The sequence below is a fragment of the Glycine soja genome, chromosome 18, assembly GCF_004193775.1.
Source record: "Glycine soja cultivar W05 chromosome 18, ASM419377v2, whole genome shotgun sequence".
Classification (NCBI taxonomy): Eukaryota; Viridiplantae; Streptophyta; class Magnoliopsida; order Fabales; family Fabaceae; genus Glycine; species Glycine soja.
In genome coordinates, this window is record NC_041019.1 from 55911963 (window position 1) to 55929597 (window position 17635).

Here is a 17635-nt window from a genome sequence, read left to right on the forward strand (position 1 = left end):
AGGGACTAATAGTTAGTGTCCCATGATTCACTTGAGGATTTAAACTCACCTACTGGTCTAGGATATTAGGGGTCAAAAGAATAATACAAGTTACTGAGAGAGTCCAATGAATTTAATGCAGAGGCCAAAAAAAAGAAATAACATACTACCAAATATAGAATGATAATATTTGAGGCTATGTCGTTGCACCATAGAGATTCAAAAAGTGAAAGAGCAAAACTCAGGGAGACAAACACTCCTCACAGAACTACTTAGGCATGCCTAGTCTTGAAATTGATACCAAACCAAAGGCACATTCCACCTACCTATACCTTACCTAGACAAAAAGCTTCAACTTCAGAACACTCTTTTTTTGTCATGTCTGAACCTGCAGCACCCACTTTCAAACCTGTGCTAGTTTGAGTTGGAGTGAGAGTGACTTGAACCAACATTTACAACAACATTCCACTCTGCTGAATTATTTTCTAACTAGAATTCATGGCCTCAACAGCTGAGCCACTTCCTTATAGCTCAAGAAGAAGAGATGAGTCAGAGTTCAATTTGAGAGAATGGGCAGTGAAAGCTCGAATCAGCCGCGAGGGAACCAACTCCAGAAGGTACTCAGGATCTTACATGAGAAGCTTTAGAGAAGACACAAGATCATTTAGATCAAACATAACCATTTCTAGCACTGCTTCTTCACCCGGATACCTCTTAAAAGGTACATTTTTTTCTCTCACTCCAATTCAAAGGAGTTCATTGTTTTAAGTCTTAACTTCTTTTTCACCTCAAATTCTCTCATTTGTTGCAGATGAAATAGACCCTTCAACATATTCTTTCACTACTGCTCTTAAAGGTACAACTACAAGTGAATAATGAAGCACATTGCATTGATAATTAGCATGGTTTGTGATTTTTTTTGTGTGTGCTTAAATTTTTTGAATCAATTAAATGATGGTGGGGGTCAATTGCAGCATTGCAAGCAAGGTCAAGCTATAACAGTTGGGAATGCTTATCTCCAGATGGTTTTGCTTTAAATTCAAAGTGGAACGAAGCAGAAAGGTATATATGCAACCCTCTCTCAGGGGAGGTACCATTGGAGTGTTTATCTGCAAAAACTCTTAGTGGAAGATCTTTTAGAAACTCAATAAACAGAATTGCCATGTCTGCTCCTCTAGTTTATTCCTCAAAGCACATTCCAACAAAGCCAGCAACTTTCACACAAGAAGAAGTGGCTCTTCAATTTCCCAATCCAGGTTCACACACTTAATTAGCAAGCCATGTTCTTTATTTCCTTTTTGCTTGCAAGGACACAGTTCAAGTTACTTCCCAATTCTACATTGTATCTCTCTATGCAGAAAAGAAGAAAGAGGGAATGACAAGAGATGTTGGTACTCAAAGTACACCTCCTTATATTAGTTCAACCAGTCCCAGCCCTGCTTCAACTCCATCCATCACAGAGAGATCAAAACCTCTAGTTTCTGACTCGCCTAACTCAAATGCAAAAACAAAATCCGAGGAAGAGGTATGTGCCACAAATTTTTCACCGTATATTCCTTTGATGAGTATATCAGAAATTCAGAATCTTATTATATACGTTCTAATTAAGACCTCAAACACTTTAGATTCAATTCATATTTCCCTTTTCTTTGGTCCTCAATTATGAATGCCATTAAGTGAAGAGAAAACACTAGGACACAAAAAATTGCCCGTTTTTTAGAATATCGTGATTGTTTTGTGCCTCTTTTATTGTACTTAATTGGTTGTTTTTCCCTTGTTTGTGCATACACTGTAATATAATCCAAAATCACATAATAATTATAATGTGTAATAAATTTGTTGATTTTTATAATAATTACTTTAAAATTTATACAACCATGTATTAATATCCACATGCATAAATATCTACGTATCTAAAGAAGTATCTAAAAAATGAGATACAAAAGTCAGTTGATTTCAATTTTTTCAAAATTATTCAAATAGAAAGGAAAGGAAAGAGAACAATATAGTGCGGTTTCCAAGATTAAAGAATCAAATCTGTTGTCTAGATTATAACCTTCAAATGTGGGGCAGTGATAGTTATATTGTCCTACCGTATTTCATGTTTTAAGTGTATCTCTTGTTTTTGGTCCCTACTTACTTTCCCCCCCTAGGAGGCTGCTCTCTATTACTCATACAGTTGCACTTGTCTGTGATTTTGGGAATCAATTTTCCACTCATGAAAGTGTTATCTCAGATGCAAGTGTCAAAATTTTCATAACTCCTCAATCAAACCTTGTTCTCCTTTCTTGAATGATTTAAACATATATGGCAGCAATGTGGTTCTTTTTGAACATATATAGCTCTTCCCTCTGTCTCATACGAAGGCACTGAAGATTCTGGAATCCCAAGTACACTATTTTATCTTCTTGGGTACTTAAACAAAATGTCTACTCACTGTCATGCTACGTACCAATCCTTCATTAGGATTACATACAAAGGAATAGAGTAAAGAATGTAGACTAAATAATAAAATCATAGAATAGTCGCATTAAGGAAATATTGCACGGGAAACGGTAACTGCTGATACGTATTTCAATTAAGGATAATGCAATGGTTCCCGTAACTGTTGTACTAAGTATGCTACAATATTTTAATAGTTTTTGCAGATGTCACACACATGAACATGATATAGTCAACAAAGTTGTTAGAGATTGAATTATTATTTCATACGTAAGCTAGTGATCATAAATAATGATCTTTTGTCTTTTACATATTCAAATGGAACATATCCTGCTTCAGTTTAAATTTATGTAAATTTTGCAATCCATAAGTTGGTCTACCTCTCTCTGTGTCAGAAGAAACTGTCGGTTCGTAAATTCCAAACAAAATTGTCATATTAGGTAGTTACACTGCGCAGGTGCATTAAATCAAAAATATTTTCTATACCAAAAAATAAAAATAAAAAATATTTTCATTTTACATTATTCTAATTTAACCTTCAAAACATTGATATTAATTAAGATAGGATTAGTTCTAAATGTAAGCATAATTGTTTCAATATAGATGTTTTGTTCTTACAATTAAATCAAATTGTTGATTTATTACCGACGGTGGATTTGGTTTGATTTAGAAATATTATTCATCTGGTTTGGCTAATTGGTTTACTATATACTGTGTTTGCACCGATTCAATTCCATTCTTAATGTATATGCAAATACTAACATATAAAATTGAGAAACATAATAATTGCCACTGTGCTTACCGGGACTTTAATTAATAGTTTCACATTAGGGTGTGGGGAAACCTGATAAGATTAAGGAATTGATCCAGTTGTTATGATTTTTTTTTTGTAATTTTTTAGTAAACCTTCACAGACATGGAAATTTATGAAGTTTTCAAAATAGAGGGGATATATATATATATATATATATATATATATATATATATATATATATATATATATATATATATATAATAAAGACAAATTAAATTCAAAAAGGGATGAGAGAATAATTGAAAAGAAATGAATCGAATTCTCTTTTAGATGAAAAGTCGTACTCAAATGACCCACTCATTCTAAATTGTTTTTTTCTTTCATTTTATTTTCTTCGTTTTAAGATTAAAATGAAGGAATTTTTTTTAAAAAACATTACTTTGAGAATATTAATTTTGAAAATAAAAATGGATTACTTGAAACTAGGTGTTTTCCTTCGAGACGTATCGTCAATCAAAACTTGGTTTGATTATAAATCAGTTTTACTAATTTGTTTGGCCTTAATTAAAAGTGGCAGTGTAACATTATCTTCGATTTTTGTGTTTTGTTAAAATAATAGCTACTTAAGAAAAGCTATATTCCAGATTAAAATAAATAAATTCCTTCGATTAAAATAAGAAATCAATTAAATAATTTTTTTTACAGCTATAATTAAAATTTAAAAAATGTCATAAAATTAAAATTCAATTGATTTATGTGTATGCTTAAATGATCTGCACTTGATCTTAGGAAAAGGTTCATAAAAGTATATATATGCTTAAATATGGACGAATCTGCATTGTACTACAACACCCGTAGCCAGTATCTAAGATTGGCTTACATACATATGTAACATATAGATAATACCAATTTACTGAGCAGATTACCAAATGTAACAAACTGGAATCAACCTTTGGGTTTGTAACTTTCATGTCAAAAAATTCATGAACGAATATTTTCCCACAAAAGATGACACATGATTGAACTCATGTTGATTAATGTTTCCTAAATTAGCAACATTCCGAACTGATTAATGGGGTTGAGAAGCACATGTACATCATATATACAAAGCATGACATTGATGTGAGAGTGGCAAATGCATGTGCAGGTGGAAGAGAAAGATAAGGAAACATGGGAGACAAAAGAAACAGAAAGAGAAAAGAAGGTGTGGAGGAAGCAAGAGGAGCAACTTTGCAAACTAAGTGGGTGCTTTTCGTGGATGAGAAAAAAAAAGGCAGAGAGAGAGAAAGAAAGACAAAGAAGGAATAACATCTTTCTCACTCACTTCAAAGGTAGCAAAAGATAAAGAGAGGCTGAAAAAATGATAAAGGGTGTACGTGCATGCTGGTTGAGATTCTCTTTGACACACACACACACATGCAATTTTAACAGTGCTTTACTGAAAATAGAATAGTTAAGAGCCATGGCAAATTACAAATTGCAATTATGAAGGGGATAGACTATGGTGTGTGTGTCGCTCTCTCTCTCTCGTGGTCCATTTTTTTGTGTTTTATGTAAAATGGTATATAAGTGATGGCATGTTGTGTTCTTGTGGTGAAATTTGGCTGACAGCTTGGGCTTCACGTGCATGCCTTGTTTCTGCATTTTGAATCCGTAGGTTCTTATCCCTTTTGGTCTTACAGGTCAATTGGATATTTACTAGTTTGTTGATGCAAACTTCATCAATGATAATATGAATAATATAATTAAAATACTATATGCAGATATATGAAAATAGAGCTTTTCCATATTTAGTGTTCGACAACGTTTTAAATAGAATTATTTCCGAAGTTTGAACAAGAACGGATCCACCTGATGGACATTCACTGCATAAAAAAATATATTAGTGAAAAATTAATTTACATGTAATTTTTTAATTTCGTAACTAATTTTTTGTGATGCTTGAATTAATGATGAAAAACCAATTTTCATAGCTAAAATTTTCATCAATACGTAAGTTTTTTTTTTTTTTTTGCAGTGACTGGGGGGAATTACCCCCCCCCCCCCCAATATTTTAATTTATACTAATTTAATGTATAACAAAAAAAAATTTCCCAAGTATAGTTTAAAAACCTAATTGATAATACGAAAATTATTCCTACAAATTTATTTAATTTTTTATCCATAAGAAATAAAAATATGTATTAAAAAATTTATACACAATTTAGTTATTAACTAATGAGATTAGACTCCTTAATACGAATTTATGTATATGATTATTGTTCTCATGATATAAAATTTCTATATATTTGTATTCAAAGGATGGTACATGTGAGAGAAAGAATATAGCTCTTGAAGAAATAAATATGAAAATATATTAAATATATGTGGTGGGGTTATATGAACATTTTGCACCAAAAAATTATTGACGTGGTTGTCCATACATTTATCCCGTATGGTATAAAGGAAGTTTTTAAAATTCAAAAGATTATTTTTATATTTACTGCGTTGAAAAGATAATAAAGGAAAAGTAAAGAAGAAAGAAAATGTAAGAGTTAATAAATTCAATTTTTTCTTTTCGATTTCTACATTCATTTCAAACTTTAAAATGTTTTCTTTTCTCTGATTTATTAACACATCTATGAACAATATGTGTGCAATAAAAGCCACATGTTACTTGAGATTCTAACTTTTTTTTATTGATTTAATATGTAAAATTTATCTCATTAAATTTATCTATATAAAAATTATAAAATTCAATTAATATTAAGAAAAAAAAACATAAAAAGTGGAAATTTTATAAAATAAGTCTCATGAATAATAAAAAAACTAAAAATAAAATTGATTTTTTTAATAATAATATTTATTTTTCACGTAATTTTTATTATATTTATGATTTTTAATTTAAACATGAGTTAATTGGTTCTTATAATTGTCATATAGGTGATATAATAGCTGGAATGAAATTAATTAAGGTATGAAGTGTGGTAGGCTGTGATTGGTGGGAGGAATACATTTCAATGTGCATTATCAAGAGAAAAGAATTATGATTATGATAAGTGATATCAAAAAATAATTGCGTTGACGTATAATATAATATATAAAGTTGTAATTTACCCATCATAAACATAGAGAAATGACTTGCTGTAAAAAGTAAAATAATTACGCGAGAATTTTATAAGAATAGAAGAAGAATTAGAATTTGTTTGTATAAAACGACGTCGGTTTCTTGGTCCATGATATATCTTGCTGTTCCCTTTCCAGTTTCTAGCTCCTCGCCGCCGCAGCATCCGAATTCCTTTGATCGTTGGTGTGGAGCGATGGAACACGGCTCATACACTGATCAGAGTAAATCAACATTTAGTCTCGTAGATGAGGATCATACTTTTGCAAACGCTGTTAGATTCACCTTGAATCAAGAGTAAGTCCTTTAACTCTCTAGGAATATGATTCTTCCATAATAAGTATATATGATAGGAAATGATTTTTCATTTTTGAGAAACTAAATGTTGCAGTCTCTGTGCTTGAAACAATTTAGGTTAGGTAATTAGGTTAGCTTTTCCCATAATTGCCATAAGAAACACTGCTCCAAACAGTGTTATCAATTCCGCCTTATAAACATGCCATTGCAGGCTTCCCTTCACAAATTGCCTAGGGAGGTTGGCAAAAAAACCACTATTCAACAACACTGGCTCCAAAGTAGGAATCCATGCTCACCACAACATAATTGAGTTCAGCTTTATCTTTTTTATTGACAGATCCCCCTCCCTCTTGATATTGATTTCGTTTCCTTATGTTGTGCATGATTAATTAATCCATTTTTGCATTTATGTTAAATGGAGTTTGATGGATTTTGTATTGATGTTGTCTTGCAGCCCAAGAGTGTCATTTTGTGGCTACAGCATTCCTCACCCTTCAGATAATCGTGTTAATATCAGAGTCCAGACAACAGGTAAGTAACTATGCAGCATCGTGGTGGATATAATGTGATTGTGACTTTGATTTGCAAATTTGTTTCCACAATCTAGTCTCATGAATCTATTTTTGTATTAAAATCACAAGAGTAGTGTATACTTAGCTACGAAATTCGTGTTTTGTTAGACAATCTCGAATATTTTCTTCACTTACTATTTGTTACTTTTGGTCGATATGAAGTTGTTAATAGGAGCCAAACTTTTGTAAGCCAACTATTCTATCACAGCATTGTGGTACTAAAAACTTTTCTTATCATTGCATGGCATTCTCTGTTGAACTAAGAAGTTTTCTTATCAGAGTTCAGATATAAACACATTATAAGGTTTAGAGTTTAGACAGTGCATCTATAAATAATTAAGCAGTCAAAAACATTATACAAAATTATTTTTCTTCTATAATAAAAAAACATAGTAGGATGTACTGATGTAGATCATCCACAAATAAGTTTTACATCATGTATAGCATGACTATTAATTAATGCCCATATGGGTATTTGCATTACGTTTCTTGTATTTTTATGCTCTAAATTTGTCTATTTGCATTAGTATTTTGCTGTTGAATGTGCGATTTCTCTGCATCTGTAGGCGATCCATCACGCGAGGTGTTAAAAGATGCATGTCAAGATCTGATGCTTATGTGCCAGCATGTTAGGAGCACTTTTGATAAGGCAGTCAGTGATTTTAAAATCAGCAAGGCTAGGAAGAATAATGAGGATATGGATGTCGAGTAAATATTTTGCCTGCGTAGCAGCTATACACTGAAATATGATGAGCAGGAAAAGGCAGGTGCCAAACTAGTGTTCATTATCAGTTTTTAAATTTACTTTTAGAAAGGAAACTTCATTCCTGAAAACTCTAGTAGCTGGTTTGGTCTTCCGTTACGTCTGATAATACTTGCACCCATTTTTGCTCATGGGACATGGAACCAAACAGACACTAAAATTTCATTCAGTCTTGGTTTGAATTTACGATGCATTTGTTAAGTTTCACTTTCACAACCTCATACATACAATAGATCATGTAGTAAATTCAAGATTATAGCATGCTCTCATAGTGTAATACAAAGAGAATCAAATAACAGAATTTGTGTACTTAATTGAGTCATTACGATCTTGATGACATGTGGATGAATGGCTTAATTGATCGCTAAAATGAGAACAAGTTATACTCTCGGTTATGACTAATTCTATCAAAGCTCTATAGAAAACTATAGAAAAATAACCAACCTATAGACACCAACAATTATTGATGAGGAGATTCCGAGATTATATATAAACTGTTTAACTCTTTTCTTTATTCATTCATTCATACTATTCAAAGAAGAAAACATAATTGTCTGTAAAATACGCTCAAAGTTTCTACCCCTCGAATAACTCTTTTTAGCCTTTCTAACAAGAGCAATCTTGAATTACAGTGAAAAAGTGTATCCTCTAACTAGTTAAACAGCGGACACAAAATTATTGTGAAACTACATTCCATGGGACCTTCTTTTGTACATATAAAAATATAAATATCACACGTAAGACATTCAAGGAGAGAATGTATAACTAACGGTTTTGAATGGTGTTGTGGTTGAGTTTGTGCTGTCAAATAATGTATAGTTAATTTTAATTTATATTTGTAACATTGTTTTCCAGCTTCTTTTATTTGAATGACTTTCTTATTAAGTATCATGTCATTCACCAATTCTTATAGACGTTGCAAACATAAATCTTAGTCAACCCCTAAATATGCTCAACTTAGTTTCAAACTCAAGTGTCTAGTCTACCCATCAATGCTATATTAGTTTGATTTGGTTTTCATGTTTCCGATTTCCCCTCCACAATGCACTGCCTAAGCTAACCCTAATTTTACCACCATAGTCACTTCACATTCTTCAAGCACAATGTTAATCTCATCAGCCAAACAACCCTTCCTCGTAACCACTATTTTCTTGTTATTGGGCCCAGGCCCAATTCTCGCTCGCAACGCCCACGTCATCAATTCCCGATCACCCAACCTCCACCCGGAATCCCTAACGTGGGACCCACACAAGCAGCACTTCCTCCTCGGATCCCTCCACAAGCGCATCATCGTCGCCGTCTCCGACGCCGGCATCGCTGAAACCTTCATCTCCGATACTGACCTTCTTGCCGACGTCTCCTTCCTTGGCCTCGCAGTCGATATCCCGCGCAACCGCTTCCTCGCCGTCGTCCACTCCAGCTATTCGCTCCCGCCGCCGCCTCTTCCTCTCCTCCCTCCCCTCCGACTATTTGTGCTGCCGTTTTATGGCTTCAACGTTCTAATGAATCTATTCACAAAAGTAGTTTTCATACAATTAATTTTGTTTTATCTAACTAATTGTGGTTTTATTTTCTTTATAAGAAAATGAAAACTGTTGCTGACGATGTCGGGGTGGGTAGCACTACTGTTAGGACACTGCCAGGTAACACTTTCTAAATACCCCAATGTTATCTGTTTTCTAAATAGTAAAAATACACAAGTTCCTTTTGTTCTAGAAAGAGAAAGAAATTAAGTGAATAACTGGCTGTTAAAACAGAATATAAGTCATATTATAATCACAATTTAGTATAAAAGTATCCGAGAATTAAAAAAAAAAAAGCATCACAGCAGCTTCAGCAAAATAACAATAAAACATCCCTTCTTTTTGCCAGAATAACATTTTTCTTATGTAGCATGGTGTTGTCCCTTATTTTTTTTCAATGCATAGAAAACTAAATTGTGCCAATATTACATAATTTGCGTTTAATATACCCACATAAATTGTGTTTAAAAAACTAAATGATTTTTGTTTCAGTTGTTTTGATATACATAATGGACGCGTCTTATGACAAATTCCACCCATTTAGAGTTTCTTAATTATGGGGTTTACCACGCAAATTCAATGTCAAGATCCATTTGCAAGCGAACGTCGATAACCCAGGCATTACCAGCACGCGCGATCATAATATAATTATATCATCTCTAGAAATTGGCACAATAAAACATGAAAACTTTGAAAAGTCAAAATTACTTGATGCTCAGCTAGCTAGAACACACAAAAACCTTGCACCTTACACCAAAGTCTACAACTCAACAAGATATTCTTTCAAAGTCCGAATCAACTAAAACCAGAAAATAACAAGTAACTTCAACACTACTTTACTGTTCACCAGGCAGTGTCTTAATGATATCCGAATCACCTGTAAACATCAAATATAAAACAGTATTAGAAAAACAAAAAAAAAAACTACTTTCAAATATTGAAATAGGAAAGGAGGCATCAGATACCAGGATCAATAATGCTAAGGCAGCACACTCTGTAATATTTGCCGCAGGCAGTGCCCAAATCCACATTGTCTATAAACAACAAAATATCGTTAATGAGACAAAAATATACAGAAACCTTAAAAGTGTTAAATGACAATATCTACCAGGCATCATAGCATTCAACAATTATCATCAATAGTTAAAATTACAATCCAGTTGTTTGTGCTATAATTTATACAAGCAAAACATCCAAAAATGTATATGGTCAGCAACCTATATCATATGTGTATTATCAAAATAGCTATAGCTAAAAACTTCCATCGGCTGCTATAAATGCAGATCATATAAATTTCATCAACGAAGATAATTAATCACCAGATGCTTCAAAAACAAGTCCAATAAAACCACAATTAAGGTTTTAATGCAGGACATTCAAACATATGGCCGACCCTAGCTCTCTCAGTGACTCCAAAATTTATATAGACAACTCCTTTAGATGTAACCAAACATTGACTTGAATTGACAGAATAGCTCAGCATAAAAAAGTAGCTCACGTATAGCCAACACACATAAGCATGATAAAAACCACAACAGGTTAACACAAAACAGATAAGCAAGTATCATTAACACAATATCCCAAGTTAAATCCAACAAGATTAAATCGACCTAGATATTATTTGGTCTGCAGACCCACATCCCACCCCATATAGATCAAAATAGTTCAGCACGGCATGATACTTAAACTATCAAATCAAAAACAGAAGATTTTTCAACCTCTCATCTAATGCAAATTAACATTAAAATTAGTATAAAAAAACATGGGGATGGGAAGAAAAGCATCGGATTAAGAACTTACTCCCATTGTAATGATGAACTCCAACCTTTGCCAACATGGCATAGTATTCAATCTCTGACTTTCTCAAAGGGGGGCAGTTGTTAGCAATGATAATCAATTTCCCTGCAGAGAATTCAAGAATATCAATAAATCATCATTACAAACAACTACCAAAATATTAACAAAGGCAAACATCCACATTAATTTAAAACAAATTACATCATCCTTAGAGATCAAATTAGTCAGTAAATTAGGCAAGCGGCTGCAAGGAACTTTAACATTATCAAATGCATTTGTAACTATAATACAAGCAACATGCTTTTTTAACACATTTTCTGTTGTTGAGGGAAATTTCTCGTGTTGATCTTATTTAATATCCAGGGTCCATTACCCGTATGAAATGCAATGCACCATTTTTCATCAGTTCTGGATCTGAGACAAGCGTATAAAAACAATGCCCCCCACCCCCCAAAACAAGAGAGAATGACAAAGTGTAGAAAAGAGATACCTTTGGAGCTCCTAAGAGATTTGAGAACGGTCTTATAACCAAGGGTGTATTTGCCGCTCTTCATGACAAGAGCAAGCCTGTTGTTGATGCTCTCATGGGTCTTCTTCTGCATTTATTCAAATAGAAAAACAGAACAGAAACACATTAAAATCGAATTGGAATTGAAAACCCCAAATCTGAAACCAAGTGAAACACGAACAAATCAACAATGCTAGTTGCAGAAAGAGGAAGAGAGAGCTTACGGTTTTCTTGGCGGCAACCATTGTTGCGAAGAGGAACCGGAAGAGAGACGACGACAAGACTGCCACTAGGGTTTAGTTTTCTTTGTCTTTGTTTCGTTAGATATAGTGAGTGCACTTAGTTTCCCACGTTGGGCTGGGCCCTTTTGTTCCTCCGGGCCTTAGGATCAGTTTTCATAATTTCATATTATTATTCTATATCCTAAAAAAGTAATATTTATTCTTTGACATGATGAGTTATGTTTTGCTTTTATTAAATAATAATTGTTATTTATTTTTCAAAGGTAAAAAATTAACATAAAATTATAGTTTAAATTATTTATTTTTTGTGTTTGTAGAAATTATTTGAAGTCAAATAGGATTATTATTTAAAACAAAACTAAACTCTTCTTATAAGTATTTAACGTAATTGTATATGTAAGACTCAAATTTAATATTACTTGTTAAGCTTGAAAAACCCTTGTGTTAGTTGAATTTTAACACATAGATATTATTTTGACAATTTATATTATTTAAATAATCATACTTTTATGTATTATAAAGATAAACATATGATTCATCAAATGAAAAAAACTTAAAAATGATAAAATAGATATTTTTCTATTATGCAATTAAGACATGAAATATAGTTTTTTAAGTATCATAACATTAATTTTAAATTTGGCCAACATATGCAATTATAAAAAAAAAATCAGTATTTATTAAATGTTTTATACCATAGACCAAAAAAGTGTTTGACCAACTAACACAAATGGTAGTGGCTAGAGTTCCTTAACCAAGTGGTGCAAGTTTGAATCCTGATCGATCATTGAGTATGAAATAAATCATATTGGAAGAAAAATACTCACATTGAGTGCACTTGTTGTCACCAATGAAGATTTAATCACTGTATTTATCTAATGAAACTACTTTGTACCAAAACCATGATTGGCAAAAAAAAAGTGTTTGACCATACATTTTTTTTTCTTTATATTGATTGTACAAATGTAATAAAACTATAAAAAAAGGATTCCTAAAAGTACAATCTATCACTCATTTTATTTATGAAAATTAAAAATATGTGACTTAAGTGATAATGTTAACCTACTTTTAAAAAATTAAAGTGGCAATAAATAATTAAGTTTAGATATTAAAGTGATAGTATAGTGAGTTATTTTAAATTTGTTACTTCTAGGAGAATAAGTGATAAGTGACAACAACTCATACAGTCATACTTTTGAAGACCACCAATTGCGGTATTCATTCACCCATACTAATAAAAAAGATGTACAAATAGCAATCGTCTCCTTTTTTTCCATCGAAACAGTGTGTTGAAGTAAGGCCCAAATAGAATTACCCAAGGAACTAGCATCGCTTTCCTTGGTGCTGCGCAAGAGAAGAGAGAGGGAGTAATGGACAGAGACGAAGCAGAAACCATGGAGAATGTGGAATTCGATGCTTCTGAGATTGAGTACGTTAGTTACGGTGGCGAGCATCACCTCCCTCTCGTAATGAACCTGGTGGACCAAGAACTCAGCGAACCTTATTCCATCTTCACGTACCGTTACTTCGTCTATCTCTGGCCTCAGCTTTCATTCCTGGTTCCTTATCTCTTCACTTTTTCATCTAATTCTCGTTTTCCCTACTTATATTTCATTAAAGATTTGTGATTTTTTTTTATAATTTCCCTATTGGTTTTAGGCGTTCCACAAGGGTAAATGCGTGGGCACCGTGGTATGTAAGATGGGGGAACACCGTAACACTTTCAGAGGCTACATTGCTATGCTGGTTGTCATCAAGCCCTACAGAGGAAGAGGCATTGGTAATTCCCATATTTTTAAAAAAAGAAGTATCTAAACTTTTAATGTGCGTGTATTTGGTTTTACTTATTTTTGTCAACTTCCTGGAAGGGCTTTTGAGAATAAAAGCTTCTCAATCATGCACCAAATTTTAACGAATTTATGTGTTAATTTCCTGTTTTGTGATGTTATTATTAGATATTCTAACAAAGGGTTGGTGCTATGCTGCCAAATGCTAAAAATGTTTGGGATTTGGCTTTTCCTTAATTTTTTTCTGCAGCTACGGAGCTTGTTACTAGGTCTATCAAGGTGATGATGGAATCAGGTTGCGAAGAGGTATGTATGCGTATTTATGTAACCATGTGTGGTTGTATTGCAGTGTTATGTAGTTTAAGAATGTGGGAAGGAGTGAAGGTCAAGAGAAATAGACAGAGAAAGCTTTGAGTTTCCTTGTTGGTTGGTATGAAAAACTGACAACTGGATATGTGAATTTCACCGTGCTTCATCTTAAACAATAAAAGTTCAGTGGACCGGGATTTGGGAATCATTGTTATGTATTTATCATATGACTAATGTGCTTTTATATGATCATTGCATCTTAGTTAAAATGCTTTAGGTGTACTGAACTACTGATCCAATAATTACTACCTGGTTGATGGGATGAAAATGGTAAACTCCCTAATATGATTGACATATTTATTCCTTTACCTGCGGAGCAGAGAATTAGTTTTTCCAATTTCATTGTCTATCACTCCTTTTTCTTCATTTCCTTTTCATTTGTTTTACCTTTAACTTTACTCTTGTGAATATAAAACGTAAATTCTGGATAATATTCAGCTTAAAGGAATGGAGCACGGATCCTTACGGTGTATATCAATCTCTGATGAACTAGAGAACAGAGCCCCAAAATGCCATATAGGATAGTGCACTCTCCTCCTAAGGCCAAAGGCCACCTTCACTACCCACAATGCTCATCCCCTCACATTCCAGCCCCTCCCTTATTGATTCCCTCATCATTACTCCTATGATTCTCCAATTTTCTCCTCCCAATTTCCTTTTGCCAGCTGTGTTTTCTGTTGAGCATTTCCCTCTTCCAACCGATTTCTCCACTCCTTCTCTTCCTTCTTTCATCAAATTCCATCCTGGCCCCCTTTTTCTCATCTTCTTTGGCACACCTAAAGGCCCATTTTTTCATTTCTTCCCTTTCCTTGTGTATACGCAGGTCAATGGCTCACAATCTTACTGTCAGCCTGGTTTTATGTCATTTATCTATCAGTTGCATTATGATATATTATTGCAAATAGAGAAAATGTAAAAACTGATAGGAAATTGAAATTGGTACCAAGAGTTTATGTGTGATTATTGTTTAACTTTGCTGACTTGGATGTTGTTTTACATGAGAAAACAAGGTATGGGCACTGTGATATAGAGCAGTACATGCCCATAATTTGAATGTAGATTAGAATATCAAAATCGTTTTCCTCCTTGCAGTTTTCTCCATGCAAGCATGCACCTCTTTAAATACTAGTATATGGCTTAAAGACAAGACTAAAATTATTTGCTGATTTAACATGTGTAAATATTTAGTTGAGAAGGAAGATTCAAAGTACAGGTTTACTAAAATTCTACCTATATGCAAATGGAAAGATGTTTGTTTTAACTTCCGTTTCTAAAGTTGAATCAGATATAGGAGTGAGAACAGGCCCATGTTATGAAACTATGCCCTGCATTTTCTGATTCTACAATCTTCATTAATTAAACCTGGATTATGATAGTGTCTGTGCCTCTTTTTTGTTTGCCTCCAAAACTTCAGTTTTGTTCTTGTTTTCTGCTCTCTTCTATTTTGTTTGGTAAAAGCACTCTTGGAGTGGCATATTTTTCCTTACTGAGTGCTAACAGCTAGCTAGGAGATTAATTCATTTTGAAGTAACTAATCAATCCTACTGCCATGGTGCCATGAAAGATTTTGATTCATTTCATTTAGTGAAAAGACTAGTATAAATTTGTGCAGGTAGCTTAAGCCTAAATTGTTTAGAATTTGGCTTTAGAGACCAAACTTAATGGTTATTCATTTGTATAGGTTACATTAGAAGCGGAAGTGACAAATAAAGGAGCACTGGCACTGTATGGTCGCCTTGGCTTTATTAGGGCCAAGCGGCTCTTTCACTACTATTTGAATGGAGTTGATGCTTTCCGTCTGAAACTTTTATTTCCCCGCTCAGAGTTGCACCCATCTCTGCCTATGATGGCAGATAAATACGAGAGCCACATGCAAAGTGATCATGGTGATGCACCATTTAAAGAATGATTTGGTTCTGTATTTTGAGGAAACACCTTGGGCATATTGCTGTTGTATTAATCACGCATATCAATTATTGTACAATTTTTTGCAGAATAACTCCTTTATGTGAAATGACTATCTATATAGAAAAAACATCAAGTGCTTTAGGATCAATGTTAAGCTTTTTTTGGGGATGAAAAGTCAAATGACTTGAATCAATACGAGAAGGTCGTGTTCAAATTTTGAATACAACATGTTCAATATTTATTGAGAGAAATAAGCATAAATTTTGAACCTTGTATACTATGTACGTAACGTAAGAGAGGATTTATTTCCTGATGTCTTAATTAAGTTTGCTGCAATCTTCAAGACTTGTAGATCCAAGTAATGAGTTAATTATGTTCTCAGTGGCCATTTTATTTCTACTCCACTTGCTGAATGCATATTTGCTAGAATTTTCTGTTTATTCCCAACTTTGGAGAAGCAAGTCATCCTTTTTAATTTAAGTTCACCAGTTCCTTGTTACGCACTAAAATATTTTATGGGTAGTTTTAGGATATTAAACTGCACTCTTTCTCTCGAGACTTTGAAGTAATGCGAATCATAAACAACTCTAGAACTTGAACTCTAGAGTACAAACCATAATTTTTAAAATGTTTAATTGCTATCATTTTAAAGTGATTCATAGCGACTTTAAACTTGTTAATTTTGGCTCTTTTCTCATGGTGTAGGTTGATTGAGTCGTGACATAACACAACCAAACTTACTGATTTCTTTGGTTAAATAATCTAGTGCGTATTGAATAAATATTTATTATGTAAGTATTTGTGTAGAGTTATTTCTATAATTAAATAGAAATTATAAAAATAAAAATATAGGGAAGTAAGTTTAAAGCCTTTATGGCAAGCCTAAAGCCTTTATGGCAATACTGTATAATTTTAACGCCTTATCTAACTTGTTTGAGGGCCAAGCCTAAAGCCTACTTATGCTGTCTAACATGTTTAAGGCTTTATGGCAATGATACCATTTTGTTTCTACAAGTTCTCACAATATAATTTTAACCCATAAAATGCTACCCTTAAACAACCATCATTTATGACTACAACCAAAAATCATACTACAAAAGTGGTATGTGAGATGCACTTGATTGGGAGTGAGCAATAAACGAATTGGGATAAATTTATCTATGTTCTTATTTGGTCTGAAATTTTGATTGATTATTTATGTGAAATAGAACTAATCCGATCAAGATTCAAAATATATGGGACAAAATCAGTCAATCCGACATTTTAACATAATATACCAATATTAATATTAAGTATAGTTAAATCATAGAATAAAAAAAATATAAAACTTAAATTAGATATATTTTAATATCATTCTAAATATAATATCGTATTATACAAAATATTATCTATTGAGTAAAAGTTTATTATTAATACATAATTATATAAAAAAAGAATATTTCTAAAAGATGTTGGGTACACTAAATCGAGTTGGGATGGATTTAATAAGCATAATCCAAACTTGGCCTGAAAAACATATCGAGTTTAATTTTAAAATTCAAACTCATCCAAATGAATTTCGGTCCAGATTAAATTTGTGGACATGTTGAGT

At 32.8% G+C, this 17635-nt stretch overlaps 4 protein-coding genes across 4 annotated transcripts; 3 read left to right on the forward strand and 1 right to left on the reverse strand.

Annotated features, from left to right (window-relative positions):
• The first annotated feature begins 87 nt into the window (after nucleotides 1-87).
• Nucleotides 88-4883, forward strand: LOC114395585. The gene is made up of 5 exons (XM_028357408.1): nucleotides 88-700; nucleotides 791-835; nucleotides 954-1235; nucleotides 1338-1504; nucleotides 4323-4883. Exons 1-5 carry the CDS (start codon nucleotides 478-480, stop codon nucleotides 4518-4520), a joined length of 915 nt encoding a protein of 304 aa, XP_028213209.1. The 5' UTR covers nucleotides 88-477; the 3' UTR covers nucleotides 4521-4883.
• A 1488-nt stretch (nucleotides 4884-6371) lies between these two features.
• Nucleotides 6372-8166, forward strand: LOC114395149 (DNA-directed RNA polymerases I and III subunit RPAC2-like). Its single transcript, XM_028356858.1, has 3 exons — nucleotides 6372-6575; nucleotides 7030-7106; nucleotides 7714-8166. Exons 1-3 carry the CDS (start codon nucleotides 6391-6393, stop codon nucleotides 7857-7859), a joined length of 408 nt encoding a protein of 135 aa, XP_028212659.1. The 5' UTR covers nucleotides 6372-6390; the 3' UTR covers nucleotides 7860-8166.
• Nucleotides 8167-10041: 1875 nt separating this feature from the next.
• Nucleotides 10042-12063, reverse strand: LOC114395337 (60S ribosomal protein L30). Its single transcript, XM_028357088.1, has 5 exons — nucleotides 11963-12063; nucleotides 11721-11826; nucleotides 11234-11335; nucleotides 10399-10467; nucleotides 10042-10310 (listed from the first exon to the last, which is right to left on the reverse strand). The coding sequence occupies exons 1-5, from the start codon at nucleotides 11981-11983 to the stop codon at nucleotides 10270-10272; spliced, it is 339 nt and encodes a 112-aa protein (XP_028212889.1). The 5' UTR covers nucleotides 11984-12063; the 3' UTR covers nucleotides 10042-10269.
• A 1200-nt stretch (nucleotides 12064-13263) lies between these two features.
• Nucleotides 13264-16365, forward strand: LOC114395014 (N-alpha-acetyltransferase MAK3-like). The gene is made up of 4 exons (XM_028356704.1): nucleotides 13264-13539; nucleotides 13640-13760; nucleotides 14018-14073; nucleotides 15818-16365. Exons 1-4 carry the CDS (start codon nucleotides 13351-13353, stop codon nucleotides 16043-16045), a joined length of 594 nt encoding a protein of 197 aa, XP_028212505.1. The 5' UTR covers nucleotides 13264-13350; the 3' UTR covers nucleotides 16046-16365.
• Nucleotides 16366-17635: the final 1270 nt, after the last annotated feature.

Bases quoted from the DNA above. Each gene is read 5' to 3' on its own strand.
- LOC114395585 (XM_028357408.1), top strand. From the start codon at position 478: ATGGCCTCAACAGCTGAGCCACTTCCTTATAGCTCAAGAAGAAGAGAT. The intron at 836-953 runs GTACAACTACAA...GGTCAATTGCAG, and splicing joins TTTCACTACTGCTCTTAAAG to CATTGCAAGCAAGGTCAAGC. The intron at 1,236-1,337 runs GTTCACACACTT...CTCTCTATGCAG, and splicing joins TCTTCAATTTCCCAATCCAG to AAAAGAAGAAAGAGGGAATG.
- LOC114395149 (XM_028356858.1), top strand. From the start codon at position 6,391: ATGATATATCTTGCTGTTCCCTTTCCAGTTTCTAGCTCCTCGCCGCCG. The intron at 6,576-7,029 runs GTAAGTCCTTTA...GTTGTCTTGCAG, and splicing joins AGATTCACCTTGAATCAAGA to CCCAAGAGTGTCATTTTGTG. The intron at 7,107-7,713 runs GTAAGTAACTAT...CTGCATCTGTAG, and splicing joins TATCAGAGTCCAGACAACAG to GCGATCCATCACGCGAGGTG.
- LOC114395337 (XM_028357088.1), bottom strand. From the start codon at position 11,983: ATGGTTGCCGCCAAGAAAACC. The intron at 11,827-11,962 runs GTAAGCTCTCTC...GAATAAATGCAG, and splicing joins TGGTTGCCGCCAAGAAAACC to AAGAAGACCCATGAGAGCAT. The intron at 10,311-10,398 runs GTATCTGATGCC...TGATGTTTACAG, and splicing joins CCTTAGCATTATTGATCCTG to GTGATTCGGATATCATTAAG.
- LOC114395014 (XM_028356704.1), top strand. From the start codon at position 13,351: ATGGACAGAGACGAAGCAGAAACCATGGAGAATGTGGAATTCGATGCT. The intron at 13,540-13,639 runs GTTCCTTATCTC...TATTGGTTTTAG, and splicing joins GGCCTCAGCTTTCATTCCTG to GCGTTCCACAAGGGTAAATG. The intron at 13,761-14,017 runs GTAATTCCCATA...TTTTTTCTGCAG, and splicing joins CTACAGAGGAAGAGGCATTG to CTACGGAGCTTGTTACTAGG.